At 36.6% G+C, this 17769-nt stretch overlaps 1 protein-coding gene across 1 annotated transcript; it reads right to left on the bottom strand.

The window, feature by feature from the left end:
- Positions 1 to 8297: 8297 nt before the first annotated feature.
- LOC132562682 (uncharacterized) lies at positions 8298 to 15510 on the bottom strand. Its single transcript, XM_060227437.1, has 9 exons — positions 15459 to 15510; positions 14966 to 15055; positions 13489 to 13588; positions 12647 to 12768; positions 12162 to 12320; positions 9994 to 10096; positions 9495 to 9619; positions 9220 to 9378; positions 8298 to 8938 (listed from the first exon to the last, which is right to left on the bottom strand). Exons 1-9 carry the CDS (start codon positions 15508 to 15510, stop codon positions 8298 to 8300), a joined length of 1551 nt encoding a protein of 516 aa, XP_060083420.1.
- Between the last annotated feature and the right edge of the window lie 2259 nt (positions 15511 to 17769).

Genomic DNA, 17769 nt, shown 5'->3' with positions numbered 1-17769 from the left:
AGCTAACTAGATTAAGGAGTACTATAGTCCAGAAATACATTACACTTACGGTAAAGGAGAAGATTATCTTTAAAAACTTAATAATGATTGAAGACGAAATAGATGAAACTTGTTGGTCTATCCTCAATTTCAAATCTTAATTCTTGTTTTTTAATTTTAACACATCGTCGTGTACTATTCTATTACTACTTTTTACCGTTGAGTACGAATGGATGGGTGAAGATGTCTTGTTTTTGTACACTTATGTCCAAATCTTTCAAAAATAATAATAATAAAAAAACATAAAAAAAAGATTACATCAGATTTTCATACTGAAACGACTCCGAATATTTTGTTCAAAATCTGTTGATGGACTTAATGTAATTTTGAAAACACGTAAAAAATATGTTTTTTTTCAAAATCTGTTGGTGGACTTGATGAAATTTTTAAAACGCAAAAAACGTAAGAATTAGTGTCAACAGATATTGATCACACAATAAAACCGTATGTAAATCACAAGATACTTGTAAACTTAAATCGTTTAATCTCTGAAAGACGACATCAGTATCATAACGACAAGAGTCAAAGAAAACTGGATTCTCGCAGATATATCTACTAGTACAGCTGGGGGTCAGTATTGGAATAAAAGTGATTTATTTGACTTCATTCTCAATTTAAAGGAAGGTTACATTGTAGGATAATTATGTAAATGAAATTATGAAAAGGTTTCTTCACCTTTATGGATTTTACACTAAAGTATGAAGTTTCCATTTTCACTTATGTTTTGTAAACGTTATTACAAGTGTATTAAATTCGACTGCTATTTCAGAATATTAGATCTCAGAGAATATCAAAAATGTCGAATTCAACATCAAGGTGAACGTCAATTTTGGTATATTTAAGAATGGATTGTCAATTTTACACTTATGGCATGATGCTACAAACAGGAGGACCCGATAACTAAAAGGAGATTTCATTACTTATTCAAATGGTTTTTGGGTTAGCTTTTCCAGAAACTTGATCCTGGAAAATTTATCCAATGTGTTCGTCGGAATCAGGTATATATTTCCTATTATTTGTTGTGATAGAAATCGATGGAATTATAATGCCAAAGCGAAACTAGAAGTTGCCGAAGCTAAAGCAGATAATTGACAATTGTTTAAGAATTAAGTGTAGTGTATCTTAAACATCACGTGTATATACATGTTTGCGTTAGCGCACGTTATCGGAACAGATGTGGGCGTGTCTGATAGGGTAGGTACAACACGTGCTCTAAGACGCAGATTTGTACTTTGTTATTCGAAAGCAGAAAACGCCATTACCTCGTCAAATAAATATCTGGGGTCACTTGTAAAAATGTTGTAAAGCTATGGAGTCTTTCACCTAATTGTGAACTAGAATTTGCTCAGTACAACATGCTGGTAAAGGGTGCACATGCTCATTGTGATGTAGACTGTTCTGGTACTATGTTAGTACTCTACAACAGTGTTTTACCGCAGTAGTCAACGATTATCCTGTCCAGGTGTATGTTCTCCTTGTTAACTTGAGTAAAGTGAGTGAAATTGTCACTCGGCAGTCCTCCTGATGTCACGAAATGCATGTTTAAAAACGAAGTTTATCTTTTTGTCTTACTTTCAAATGATTTTCGCCGAAAAAGCCTCCGTTCTTACATTTATTTAAGGAGATAACTTTGTAGACATGTAAGCCACATATACATACTATTATCCTGACAATTTGATTTAATTTCTTGACATTCTGGCTTCATGGTCTGTAGTATTTCTTTGTATGTCACTGACTAGCTTCCCGTACATTATGTTTCATACTTAATTCCCTATATTTAAACTCTTAATTAACAATTATCTTTGTCCTTTATGTCTCTTCCTATCATGGTAAGTCAACTTTGTTTTCTCGTTGTCGTTTATAGCTTCAAATTTAAAGGAATAAAGATATGAATAAATGAATGGGTTAAAGTTTTCATCAGCTTAGCTAACGAACTAGTTAGTTAGTGACCTACATCTTTTCACTAATTAATTACGCAAAATTTCTCACCATTGAAATTGCTGTTCAGGATTTCTGATCGAGAAATACCTACCTCTGGGTCACCTGACATTCGTTGATAAAATATTTAAAGAGGTTAAGTGGTTGTATCTGTATTTACCTTTGTTATAGGAACCGTTGAATGAGACAAGGGGAGGGAACTCCGATGAGCGTAACGATACAAAGTATGAAAAGTGTTTTTATTTTCCAAATGAAAAAAATACAAAAAATCCTGATAAACTCTTTGAATTATAATTATGATCAAAACATAATGTGAATATATTGATACATGTAACAAAACCAGTTCATTTCTGCAACGATCTTTACCTTGGCGAGAGTAAGTTTTTCACCTTTAAAATCCGAGTTTTTTCTTTCACAATAATATATCCACTCTCTTTTTGTCAGACATGACACGAAACAATCGAAGACTGATCTTTAGCAGTTTGATTTTTAATTGGATCCAGTCATTCCGAAAACTGACTGAAAACGGAATATAGAATTTAGACGAGACCCTTAACGCTACAGTAAGACTTCAAGCGATGTTATTAATTAAAACCCACTGTACTCGGAGATCACAATTGTGTATGACTAGTTCATCCATAGGTAACACAGTAGATATATAATGATTAGATTTGTACCAAGTGTAACGACGCCAAGACAAATTTCGTCTGGTTTGTTATATTACAACGTACGTAACATACCGGTTTAATGAATGACAACGATGCTGAATGCTTTATGGTGTTAAAATTACATTTCCTTAACTTTTATACAAGAAGAAATATTTTGTTAGATAACATCAACATTTACGATTTATTTTCGAAAAAAAAAATTGTTGCCATTTCTGCATTTTTTAAAACTATATTATATACTTGTTGCTGTGTGTGTATATATATATATAGCAACAAATATTGTCAATAACACCGATTTGACGGTCCTAATATCTTTCTATTGACATAGTACCAGAATCCACTCAATCACTTTAGATGGTTGACAGAAGGCCTAGTTTATCGAGATCCTATGTAAATCTATGTCGAAAATCATGAAATTAACATAATTAGTTTGAAACTAGCCAGTTCTAACAAAGTGAATATTAGTCTATAGAAAGATTAGTAATCATCCAACAGAACGTAGTATATTATAAAAAATACTGTTCAATTCAACAACTATGCTGTAAGACGATATCAATATAGCACAAACATATCCATTGTATAAATGTAACATGTGTAACAAGGTTATCACTAAAGGGACAGTTTAAATATTCCAGTCTACGCGGATAAGCTTTTCGTCTTCTCTCTCAAAAGGAGACAGTCTCAACAACATCACAGACGTTTAACAATATAACACCAACAAGTTTTATATGTACAAACAATTTGATATAATATTATGCGTGTACTATAACGATAATGAAACTACAATGTAACAACAAATAGAAAAGTGCCGATAATTTCGCAAATTATCAACCTGCAATTTTCATTATCTATTATGACGTAATGGAATTTTCATTATCTATTATGACGTAACGGAATAGATATCTGGTTTAGTCAATACCTTGTTAAACTTATCTAGAAAATCAAAATACTTTTCTTGGGTATATAAATTGACCAAACTGACAATGTTCCTAGCTATACCAAACAGGAAACATTTGTTGAATTCTACAGCTTCATATGATGTTACGAGTAATAAAAGTTAATCTTTAGCAAATGTTTATGGTGTCAATACTGTAATAGTATGATTAATATAAATATGTATACAATATCACTGAGATTGGACAGAAAAGGTTTTCAAGAACTCATTTTAAAAAATATTTTTTGAAAAAGAGAGGAAAGAAAGCAGTAAAAAACAAACATTGAATGTGTATGAGTAGATGTATATTATCCCTACAGTTTAGAATGACCAAGCAAGAATAATTGCATTAACGTTTACTACGAAAAAGATCTGTCAGAAAAACCCAAATGAAGACCTCCATAACCAACATAACATCCTGTAAGACAAGAAAGCTGATGTTTTTCATGTTGTAGGATTCGGACTATTGTAATATAACAATTTCGCGACATTTAAGCATAGACAAGATAGATGATAAACGAAGAAATATTGACTTGAAATAACAAATAGAAAACAGTTTAAGCAAGTACATTATGCATTCTTGAAATTATCTTTCAGATATTTACTGTCCACACGAGTTGAAATAATATCATTGTATGACAGATAAATACAATGATACCGAGACAGTTGTCCGGTCAACATTTAGAGAGAACATTTAGAATACAATATAATTATATATATAACAAAGTTGGTCATCATTTCTTTGAACAAGAAACTATTTACGCTATATTGTCGTGCGATTTCGTAGATTGTGCCGAAATGGCGTAAATACACTTACTTATTAATTCAATGATTTAAAAAGTATCATAAATTTAGACAATGCAGACCAAGACACAAAATAAACATCAATAAAGAGAATACCAAACAAATAAAAAATGTTCGTAATTCTTAATTAACAAAGGCACATACTTATGCTACGACAAACATTGACACAACAAAAAATGGTACCCAAGTCATGTGTCTATGGCGGACATAAAAACTGTTATTTATTAGTATATTACAAAGCAAGATATCTGTATAACAGCCCTATACCAAACGATTCCCAAAAGTGCTTTCTTCCTTGAGACCTTCCTCCACTTCAAAAAATGTCCTCACCGAGACCTCCAACTCTAAAAATGCCCTCACCGAGACTTCTAGTATTAAGTAATGCCCTCACCGAGACCTCCACTACTAAGTAATGTCCTCACCGAGACCTCCACTACTAAGTACTGTCCTCACCGAGACCTCCACTACTAAGTACTGTCCTCACCGAGACCTCCACTACTAAGTACTGTCCTCACCGAGACCTCCACTACTAAGTACTGTCCTCACCGAGACCTCCACTACTAAGTACTGTCCTCACCGAGACCTCCACTACTAAGTACTGTCCTCACCGAGACCTCCACTACTAAGTACTGTCCTCACCGAGACCTCCACTACTAAGTACTGTCCTCACCGAGACCTCCACTACTAAGTACTGTCCTCACCGTCCTCACCGACCTCCACTACTAAGTACTGTCCTCACCGAGACCTCCACTACTAAGTACTGTCCTCACCGAGACCTCCACTACTAAGTACTGTCCTCACCGAGACCTCCACTACTAAGTACTGTCCTCACCGAGACCTCCACTACTAAGTACTGTCCTCACCGAGACCTCCACTACTAAGTACTGTCCTCACCGAGACCTCCACTACTAAGTACTGTCCTCACCGAGACCTCCACTACTAAGTACTGTCCTCACCGAGACCTCCACTACTAAGTACTGTCCTCACCGAGACCTCCACTACTAAGTACTGTCCTCACCGAGACCTCCACTACTAAGTACTGTCCTCACCGAGACCTCCACTACTAAGTACTGTCCTCACCGAGACCTCCACTACTAAGTACTGTCCTCACCGAGACCTCCACTACTAAGTACTGTCCTCACCGAGACCTCCACTACTAAGTACTGTCCTCACCGAGACCTCCACTACTAAGTACTGTCCTCACCGAGACCTCCACTACTAGATACTGTCCTCACCGAGACCTCCAATACTAAGTACTGTCAATACCGAGACCTCCACTACTAAGTACTGTCCTCACCGAGACCTCCACAACTAAGTACTGTCCTCACCGAGACCTCCACTACTAAGTACTGTCCTCACCGAGACCTCCACTACTAAGTACTGTCCTCACCGAGACCTCCACTACAACTAAGTACTGTCCTCACCGAGACCTCCACTACTAAGTACTGTCCTCACCGAGACCTCCACTACTAAGTACTGTCCTCACCGAGACCTCCACTACTAAGTACTGTCCTCACCGAGACCTCCACTACTAAGTACTGTCCTCACCGAGACCTCCACTACTAAGTACTGTCCTCACCGAGACCTCCACTACTAAGTACTGTCCTCACCGAGACCTCCACTACTAAGTACTGTCCTCACCGTCCTCACTGTCCTCACCGAGACCTCCACTACTAAGTACTGTCCTCACCGAGACCTCCACTACTAAGTACTGTCCTCACCGAGACCTCCACTACTAAGTACTGTCCTCACCGAGACCTCCACTACTAAGTACTGTCCTCACCGAGACCTCCACTACTAAGTACTGTCCTCACCGAGACCTCCACTACTAAGTACTGTCCTCACCGAGACCTCCACTACTAAGTACTGTCCTCACCGAGACCTCCACTACTACTACTAGTAATGTCCTCACCGAGACCTCCACTACTAAGTACTGTCCTCACCGAGACCTCCACTACTAAGTACTGTCCTCACCGAGACCTCCACTACTAAGTACTGTCCTCACCGAGACCTCCACTACTAAGTACTGTCCTCACCGAGACCTCCACTACTAAGTACTGTCCTCACCGAGACCTCCACTACTAAGTACTGTCCTCACCGAGACCTCCACTACTAAGTACTGTCCTCACCGAGACCTCCACTACTAAGTACTGTCCTCACCGAGACCTCCACTACTAAGTACTGTCCTCACCGAGACCTCCACTACTAAGTACTGTCCTCACCGAGACCTCCACTACTAAGTACTGTCCTCACCGAGACCTCCACTACTAAGTACTGTCCTCACCGAGACCTCCACTACTAAGTAATGTCCTCACCGAGACCTCCACTACTAAGTACTGTCCTCACCGAGACCTCCACTACTAAGTACTGTCCTCACCGAGACCTCCACTACTAAGTACTGTCCTCACCGAGACCTCCACTACTAAGTACTGTCCTCACCGAGACCTCCACTACTAAGTACTGTCCTCACCGAGACCTCCACTACTAAGTACTGTCCTCACCGAGACCTCCACTACTAAGTAATGTCCTCACCGAGACCTCTACTACTAAGTACTGTCCTCACCGAGACCTCCACTACTAAGTAATGTCCTCACCGAGACCTCCACTACTAAGTACTGTCCTCACCGAGACCTCCACTACTACTGTCCTCACCGAGACCTCCAAGTAATGTCCTCACCGAGACCTCCACTACTACTAAGTACTGTCCTCACCGAGACCTCCACTACTAAGTACTGTCCTCACCGAGACCTCCACTACTAAGTACTGTCCTCACCGAGACCTCCACTACTAAGTACTGTCCTCACCGAGACCTCCACTACTAAGTACTGTCCTCACCGAGACCTCCACTACTAAGTACTGTCCTCACCGAGACCTCCACTACTAAGTACTGTCCTCACCGAGACCTCCACTACTAAGTACTGTCCTCACCGAGACCTCCACTACTAAGTACTGTCCTCACCGAGACCTCCACTACTAAGTTATGTCCTCACCGAGACCTCCACTACTAAGTACTGTCCTCACCGAGACCTCCACTACTAAGTACTGTCCTCACCGAGACCTCCACTACTAAGTACTGTCCTCACCGAGACCTCCACTACTAAGTACTGTCCTCACCGAGACCTCCACAACTAAGTACTGTCCTCACCGAGACCTCCACTACTAAGTACTGTCCTCACCGAGACCTCCACTACTAAGTACTGTCCTCACCGAGACCTCCACTACTAAGTACTGTCCTCACCGAGACCTCCACTACTAAGTACTGTCCTCACCGAGACCTCCACTACTAAGTACTGTCCTCACCGAGACCTCCACTACTAAGTACTGTCCTCACCGAGACCTCCACTACTAAGTACTGTCCTCACCGAGACCTCCACTAATTAAGCTTGAATTATAGTTAAAAAGACCCCAATAATAAAACTTGTATAGATAAAAACGACATTTCTCAATGAAAATTACTCTCTCATTGGTTATTACTGCTGGACGGATAACACGCGTTTCGAATACGACTTGTTTAGTCTTCGAACAGCTAAATTATGGTCTGTATACTCGTAAAAGAATAACATTAAAACACGATAAAAAATACATATAAAAAATCCAATTGCACTTTTCCTATATCATCGATTCCAAAATTTCAAGAAAAGGTTGAGCAAGTGATTCATATTTGCAACAAACACCATTCCCATGCAATTAGGAAGTCATTTCAGCATCTCAGTGATATTAACCTCCACTTGTCAAAACGTACTGGTCATGAAAAGGAAACGTTCGGTGTCAAAAATAGTAATGACATCAAAACTCGATTTCAATTGTTACACCAGAGAAAATATTTCTAAAAATATAAGCTCCAATACAACGATTTATAAAACCCTCTTAATTAGATCAGCAATTTTGATGTGGTGTTTTTGAAAAGCTCATCGTCATTCCTCATATCTCGGTGGAGGAGAACGTATTTCCTCCCTGTCAGCGTCCTGCGGTTTCACCACGATCCGTGTTGTATGTTGAGTTCTTCTCTGATTTCGACGGTTACCTCCCCTTGTCCCATGTACGGAAGGCAACAATCGGTTTGCTGATCTTGGTGTTTCTATTGCAGGCGGAGGTACGGGGAAGCCGGGGTAAGGTGGGGGTTCGTACGACTTTGCCTCGTATGCTGGAGGTTTAAGAATTATTTCGGACTGTGACTGACTGCTATCAAACAGTGTGTTGTAAGACGGAGGCTGGACAACAGTGCCTGTAAAATTCGTCAAGGAATTTCTGCCGCTTCGACCATTCCTGTGTGTTCGACCTGAATGGGATATAGCTACAACAGTAATCGTGGTGTCATCCCTCGAACGTCGGTGCACGTGACGCCTTGATGCGCTTGTCAGCGAATCCTCGTTTTCGTTTACTTCCCTGCCAGGTCGTCTGACGTTTTCAGTTTTACGTTTTTGCCTCTCTTGACATCGCATCACCCATCGAATTATTCCAAGTGATAAGCAAAAACCACCAACTGCAACAATGACACCCACGATGATGGATTTTATGCTTCCGTCATCTAACCCGCTGTTATCTGCTGTTAAGTCTGCTGAAGAAAACGGTAAAATAGAGAACTAAACTAAATAATTACATTGACTACGGAGTTAAGTTCAGTGAACCATCTCTATTTTTAAATGCACTGAGGAGTTTTCCTGAATTGCTTTTGGAGGAAGGAAGCCTTTTACTCTTCAATGATGTTGGAAATACTTGATTAGCGAATTTATTTATATTATTGATAATGCTTTCAAAAGTGCTTTTTATGAACGTATTAGATCTTTCTTACAGTACAGATCAATGCAAGTATATAAGTAAATGGATACAGCTGACCTGTTTTCTGTTCCAGGTAGTATTTAACCATGATCCCTCGTCCATTGTTTGTAGTGTCGGCATAAAACCGAACAAGGGCAAACTTATCTCCCTTGAGCGTCACAGTTGGTGTTGCTGTTCCACAAAAAACCTTTTTCGCAGCAGTATTTGGACAGCTACCTAGAAAACGAGAGACAATACCATAGAAGCACAAAATTGAATAAACACAGAGATATTGGTTTGTATAGCTTTTAGAAGTAATACAAAAAAAATTCAAGCTTCGTGTTTGTACGTACGATCATATATGGCCACCCTATCATAGCCACAGTTGCCACTGTACTCAGTGTCGGCGTCTACAACAAGAATGGTTAAGGAGTCGTTCGCTTCCGGTTTAACGATCAGCCATTCCTCCCTAAGGTTGCTGTAACAAGTTTAAGAAATGGAACATTATGTAACAAGTTTAAGAAATGGAACATTATGTATGATGGTCATAGCAATGGAACATTACGTATGATGGTCATAGCTCCAAATGTTAGGCCTCAGCTTATAATATCCTAAATAGATATGCAATGTCAATCCAAATCGAAGGTTAAACGTTTTAATATTATAATCGTACCAGGAATTAAATGAATTTAGTCCGCAATGACTTCGAATACAGATATTAAATAGTACATACATTGGTTATGTAGTAACAACACTTTGGACCTCATTAACTGTCTCTTTTTCTGTATAGGACATGACGGAGTCGCCCATAATGTTGTTCTTATCATACGACTGCGCTTCTACCATACTAACCTTGGATATGACAATGGGTAACCACGTGATTTAAACACCTGGGCTTCCGTTGTGGCAGTCAAAATATGCTGGTTTGTGTAGTGATGAAAGCAAAACGGGATAGCTGTAAGTTAAAAACATGTTTTATATCAAATTGTTCTTTAAATATCACGCCTTTACACATAAACTTTATGTAAGAAAATTTGCATTTAGTTGAATAATGATATAAAATATTTTGCTTATTTTGGGAATATCCAATGAAATGAAAACATGAAATACGGAAACATGGGTTTTAAAAAATCAACAGTTTATTATAAATATTTTGAATAATTAAAACCATGCAAATTCATCATGTGATACCACAGCAGACATAATGCCTGAAAATAAATGAGTAATTTCATTTGGTTCGAAGTCGTTTTTTAATTTAAGAATGTGAATCGTTTACGAACTTGCATAACACTAAACAATTAACAATGTGTTCAACGGAATTATCATCCATAATAGGTCACGATGTTATAGCATTTAGAAAATAGACATTGTACATAAACTACCACAAGCAGTCTCCTTTTAACCAAAGCGAATTATGTAAGTAACACACACTCCAATTAACATTACCATATTCATTATCGTCTACCACATTCAAACGGTAACATTTATAAACAGACATTGATACAAACATAAATGATGAAATGTCAGTCATATAATGCATATTGTTGACGTTTCATTTAGATACTTTCAATTGCTTTGACCCAAAGTACAGTACCATTTGACTTTGAAGGCGATTTTTAAAATTCCATTTTTATCAAATTTATTACAAAACATTCGCGTTGACTATGACGCTATTATACGTCGTTTCGTGCTCTTTGTTTTAATTAGTGATATCGATGGTAGCCATAGTGACAAGGATTTCAACTGGTTTAACAAGACAAACGTGAATCAAGAGACAGTGTAAAGCATCAAGACTATTTATAATATATCTAATAGTAAACAGAGGAAGAAATAGGCTGACCTAAGGTAAGGTTAAACAAGCATGAATAAAGCTGAATAAGTATAAAAATAGAAATCCTGAACTTAGTATAGCGTTGCTCAGAAACACCTAAAGCATTATATACAGAAGCGACCATCCGTTATCTAAACATGTAGCAAAACCCGTAACAAAACCATCTACAGACATAATAGGTTTGATGGACAACTTTTTCTGCAAAATAATGTCATCAGTGAACGAAATAATATTCTAAAATTCAAATTTATATGACGGCTCTTTTGTATAGGACAAATGAATTAGATGTAACTCGAAACATTGGTAATGTATATTGGAAAGACAAATCAAGTCTGACTGTGTACTTAGCAGAACTCTCTAAATGCTCTGACTAGTTGTGCTATGCAAACATCTATTCGTGATTACATGTATGTTATTAATAAGAAAATGTGTTATGTTAAGTACCATATCACTCTGATAAAGGATGGGTAGTTACATTGGATGGATATAGCAATTAAAAGTGGAGACACAATATAAGGATAAGAACAACACTCTATATGAAAACAGACATGTTTTACTGGAAGCTGTATTTAAAAGGGACTACTACTGAACGAGGTGCTCTGACATACAAAGATGAGATTGATCTCCGGCTTCCATCCCTGGGTTTGAAGCTGGCGACGTAACTCCACCTATTGTTGTTAAGTCAGTGGGTACCGTCGACTTGTCAGTCGTTGTGGTAGCTATAACGCTTGTCGTTGTCAAAGTCGTTGTCGTTGGTGCTGGTGTCTGTTTTGTTGTTATAATTGTTGTCGGTAATGTTGTTGTCATTTGAGAAGTTGTTGTTGATAATGTCGTTGTTGTTGTCAGAGTTGTTGTTGATGTTGTTGCTGGTTTTGTTGTTGTGGTGGTGGGGGTCGTGGTAGTAGTGGTGGTGGTGGGGGTCGTGGTGGTGGGGGTCGTGGTGGTGGTTACTGCTGCAATATCCATATATATGTTATAAATCATATATCTTTTATGTTTATACCGTTATAAAGATGGTATTACATAACCTAACATTAAAAATACTACGTTTTTATAAATCTATTGAATGAATGCCGAAGATACATTAACCAGGTGATTTAACTGAGAAATAAAAGATTTAGTACGCTAAACACTAGAATTGTCCATAATGTTGATAATTTCAATTATGTGAACGTAACTGAGTACTTACGAAGTGCGACAGCTCGATATCTGATCTTAAAGCCTTCCCCTACAAAAGCGTCACCGTTCGAGAAGAACCTGACAGATGTAGAAGTTTCAGTCGAGTTGTAGTAACCCAATCCAATAGATGTTCCACAAAAGATATCCATACGGTCACTATAACTGTTACCTAAGACAGAAAAATGGGTTATTATCTTCCCTTTTAAGCTTTCTTGTGCGAGTTCACGTAGTCATAGTTAACATACTCTCTATCAAATGCCTATGACTTGTATCATTAGAGATTCCTGCATAGAGATTCGGATAGATAATTAACGAATTTTTAAATTACAGATCTAAATCCAGAAAGTTTCTAGTAACTTCAGATCAGGGTCTGACTATTGTTCAGAATGTCCATAGTGTTGCGATACTTCTTTTATACAGTGTAAATGAAGAGGGTAAAATAATTACATTAATATATAATACATGAATTAATTTGCCCAAGTAGCCTCAACGTACCATTGTAGAGTTGAACACTGTCGGCCTGACATCCTGGACTATCCTGTAGCTTCATATAACTCACTTCAAACATGATTATTCTACCCGGGTAAGCATTGATCGGCCAACGAATCTCTAAGTTGCTGGAATGAAGTTAAATTAACATTTATTATCATGATCCTAGTCGTCTCATTATGTTAATAATGATAATGCTTTCAATTTAAATTTAAAGTTTTCAATTTCAGCAAATTCTATTGCACAAAAGGTAGGGGCATCAGGTATTGTGTATTTAAGCCTTCTCCCATTCTGATGATGATGATGGTTAACCATCTCCATGACACTTCCCGTTGCTAAGTGTTATCTAATCGACTGAAGTCGATTATCTGGCGATGTGAATCTAGTCTCATTTCTCGATGTTTTTATGTATGCGACAAAAGGGTTAATTCTTCTTGCTACAGTATCATAGAATAAAATGTATATAGACACGAATAAATTCCAATTTTATTTCATTACAGTGATTAAAATTTCCAGCATTGAATATTTGAGAGGTCAATGAGAAATTAAATACACAGTAACATGCACATCACTACCTGCATTTAAACACACGAAGGTTTTATCTGATCCATCGCCAAAGACGATAGAATGATTGTTATCAAAGCCGTACGCTTATACAAGGAATATAATCCAAATTTATCAAGGAAGTTATTTCTAAACAAGGCTCATAATATTATCAGGCGTTGCAGTCGGTCTATCAATTAACCTCAAATTACCAATATTACCAATATTATGTAGATATATTGAACGTACCTTAAGTATCAACAGGGCGAATGACGGGCTTAATTGATAGTGTTGTATAAACATACCTGATATACTCCGACCCTTTGCTGGGAAAACGAAGAGATTTCCATCTACTAGTATACGCTGTCCGAGGTTTCATGGTAATATTCAGACGCCACATTCCGGCTGCAGTGATTTGAAATATGAAATATTAGCTTGATAACATACTAATTATGTCATACCCCTGCCTGGATAGGATGATGGATACTAAACAAATGACTGACACAGTATAGTCTTTCGTAAGTGATTTGACAATGCATATCGCTATATGAACGAACAAATATACTACCAGGAATTGGAATGAGTTACGTATTATAGAAGATAAAAACATATTGGGTTGAAATTTAGCCTGATTACACTTCCTCCGTATTAAATATAGTCCGAAGGATATTAAAAATCAGAACAAGAAAATGAAGATATAGTTTGATGTGCATTTATTATTATAAATTGGCATGAATGAGTATTATGCAATTTAATCTCACTTCCGTAGATTCAAATAGCTGGTCATTAGGACATGTTCAGGTTACAGTCGTGAAAGAGTGAACGTTGACGACTTAATCTTTGTCGTTTTAGGTGACATCAAAAGCAACATCAACGACGAAAGTAACTTGATAATACCTGTCTCTTCACAAAATATATGACACATCCTTGTAGAAGCTAAGCATTAAGCATTAAAAACAAAGGATATTTTAATTTAAAAAACCTAAACTATCTACAACAAAATTGGAAAGGTGTGCGACGTAATTGTGATATCCAGCAAATACTAACATCAAACTAAAGCTTAAAATATGGTGTGAAATTTGCTTCGTTCGAAGAAATGTTTTCTTAATTCTAGATAAAAATGAACAAAGTATTTAAATAAACTTGTTGGTTTGACCGTGCTGCTACCTGACGATTTGATAAGTAGTAATTCTTATATCATGTGAATCAATCTAGCTGCGTAATCATTCGTTTTAACTAGGGATGTCAATCGGTAGAAATTCCTATACGAATATTCGTCTGATTAAGTATAAATTATGCGAATTCATGTCGAATCCATATGGCACTCAGCTATAAGAAAGCAGCCCTTACATTCCTGGCTCACTGTACTGTAGTTTTTACCGATACAGAATAGTTTAAACAGTAGAAATTGAACTATGGATCGTAGAGAAAGTAAGGTGTTCCTATATGAAAGCAAAACCCAAGATTTTTTTTTGCTCTCTTTCTTTTTTCTTTCTCTGCTTTTCTCCTCCACTTTTCTTCTCTTCCTGTTTCTCTTAATAAGGCAATATATGTGTATCTCTTTTTATCAACTGATGCAAGTTAGCATACATGTGAGCAGTGTGATGCTTGAGTGAATATATGTTATGAATGTAATCAACACCATATATTGCTGAAAATCCTGAATAAAAAAAAGAAAATTAAAAAAAAAAAAAAAAAAATGAAAGCAAATCCCAAGTGAATATTCAGAATATACGTGACTAGGCTTTGAAGATTATTACGTAACTTAATTCTCCATGTTACCTGTTCGCGTTCGAATGATAGTATCTGCTTCCTTGCTTATGGATTTGATGAAATCTAAACACTCTTGACCGCAGCTGTCCAATAACATATCTGCATAGTTAGGAAAAATAGTGTACATAATTAAGTACAAATGTTGTCATTGATTACGCAACAGAGTGTGAATTATTGCTTACTGTATAAAATCATAAGAAAAGATAATTTCACATAAATACCACTGATTGCTTGCTTTATCATCAACAGCAATGGTCATTTTGAGCCAGAGTATCCATTGGGTAGCTAATTACTGCCCTACTCACCAGCATATGATATATGGGTGAAAATATGATATATTTTCAATATCCCCATAAATGTGCTCCTTTTGTGCATTTGTTCCGTGCAGCGACATGTGCTGAATTAAGAAAGCTTGAAAGCACTTAAAATGAAATGACTAGTGAGTTGTCTATTTTCTGCTATGTGTTTTAGTATACAAAATGAGGTAAATGAAAAAGCTAACCTGCGCAGACGAGACATCCAAACAGTGTGTAAGCAAGTATGACCCAGTTCATGCTGTCGTCAGTTCACTCCTATTTAAATGAAAAAATGAGTAAATATTGAATAAAGACCAAATTGTTCCAACCCACAAAAATATTGTTTCATTGTGTCTGTATTTTTAAAATCGAATTTAATTTCCTACTTTATTGAAAGAAATTCATCAGCGTTTTCACAAGAACTCAAAAAGTAATTTTCAAGAAGACATGAATAGTGAGTTAATACAAGTAACATGGAGGAAATATTTGTAAAACTGACAAGCAAACTTTCATCTTGTGCCAGCAGTATGTGTGGAACAACGTTCAAGTTTATATACAGTTGGTCTGACTAAATCATGTTCCTCTGTTGACACAAATCAAAATGATCTGTGCCAAAACACATGTAAATGTATCAACAAGGTCTTACTCTCCACTTAAACAAAACGGTGAACGTAGAACACAAATAAGGGTTTACATCGAAAAGTCCATATGAACAATCAATGGTTTGGACCAACTTGCGAAAATCTAGTCACCTATTATCAAATAAGAATTCAAATTCTTTAAATGTTGCTTATTATTTCATAAATATTTCTACAATAATGTCAGCAAATGATCCCTTATCAATAATGATCACGACAACGTGGCTTATGTTTAGCATCGAAAGTATTTCATGTAGTTTGCCCTTTTTTTTTTATCTTGGATTGGTAGATAATAGATAAGATTTTGATGAAATACCTTAAATAGTGTATAGTATTCTCATAACAGTGAATTAACAATATCACTAGATTTTTGTGCCTTCTTTGTGATGACTGCGTTTCAGGATTGTTTGGTTGGATGGTAAATGACACATCTTCTGTGCAACATCAGATACCTGTCATCAGTCTGAATATCGACTGGCGATATGCATGATTGATTACATACTGTTTCATTATTTATTCATACCGTTCTGGAAATGTATATTGACTTTTCTAAAAATGTTTTTGGCATATTGCGAAGGTACCACAAACCAGTCAATATAATTTATGTTTCATAGGTATCTCAGATAATTTCTTATATGTAATCCCAAAAATTACAGCTGTTTTGCTGTTATGAAAGGAAAATACTAACATTCACTAATTTTCGCGCAGTGTTGAAAGGTCAAATGTATACCTTTTTATGAGTATTCAAAACATAACGGTTGCCTCCGGACAGTGGTCATTGATATCTGTTATCTTTTCCTAAGTAGAATATGTATTTATTCAATAAGTCTGGGCAAAAGTACGTAAAAGGCTTTCAACCTTAAACCATATTGCAAAGTACCATGGTCCCTGTTCAATATCGATTTTAATTCTAAACACATAATTGTAAGCAACCTATTGTATTCATTACAACACCAATTAATCTTAATAACGTTTTTATATGGGTTTCACACACGGTAATTATAAAAAAAATTAATTAAAAAAACACCTTCACAAAACACAACATCACATTGTAATATTGTTCAAATTACTTGTGACTGCATAATTCATAAACGTGATACGAGAAAAATTCAATAGCACTCGCTGACGTATAAGCCGTTTATTATTTCAGTTGATTTAAAAATGATTTGCCCACAAATCATCTGTATGTATCCAAATGAACATTTGGTATGAAATTCAATTTCCAGATAAACTGGCAATAAATTGTTTCAGAAATTTTACCATAGAAAGATTTATTATCATACCGATTTATAAAAACAGACGTAGCAATGACACGTGAAAAAGCAGTGAAAGAACATCGATATACATGTTGTTTATGAGCATATGATCCGCGGTGAAGCCATTTTTTGTGTTTCAAATGAGCCCTGCTCTTCCATGGTTTGTGATTTGGTTAATGTCATTTTGAAGTATCCATTATAACCTAATAGCTAGTTCATAGTAGTGTTGTTCGTAAAACTATGGTAGTATATCTTTTTAAACACAATGAAAGATGTTTTGGACTATTTTATATGGTATGTCTTTACAGGTGTATTCTTTCCATCTTCACACTTTTCTTTCCACTGTTTTTTTTTTTTTTTTTCAAAAATTAGTCCGTGAATGAAAGTTGAGAAATGATCCTAGTGTTCTAGTGTGGTGACACAAGTCAGAACGACGAGTGATTCGAAGAATTGAACAATGTCATCATTCTCTTCATTAAAGATAAAACCTTGTCAAATTGACAGAAAAGATACATGTAGACCTGTCAACAAATTAGAAACCCAATGTCGATAAAGGAGTGCGCAATACATCATTAAAAAGAAACAAAAAAATAAGATTACATATCTCAGAAAGTTAACTTTCT

Source organism: Ylistrum balloti, unplaced genomic scaffold, assembly GCF_031769215.1.
Source record: "Ylistrum balloti isolate Yb309-2 unplaced genomic scaffold, AGI_CSIRO_Ybal_v1 Utg371490, whole genome shotgun sequence".
NCBI classification, from domain to species: domain Eukaryota; kingdom Metazoa; phylum Mollusca; class Bivalvia; order Pectinida; family Pectinidae; genus Ylistrum; species Ylistrum balloti.
This window is presented reverse-complemented; position numbering and strand designations above follow the sequence as displayed.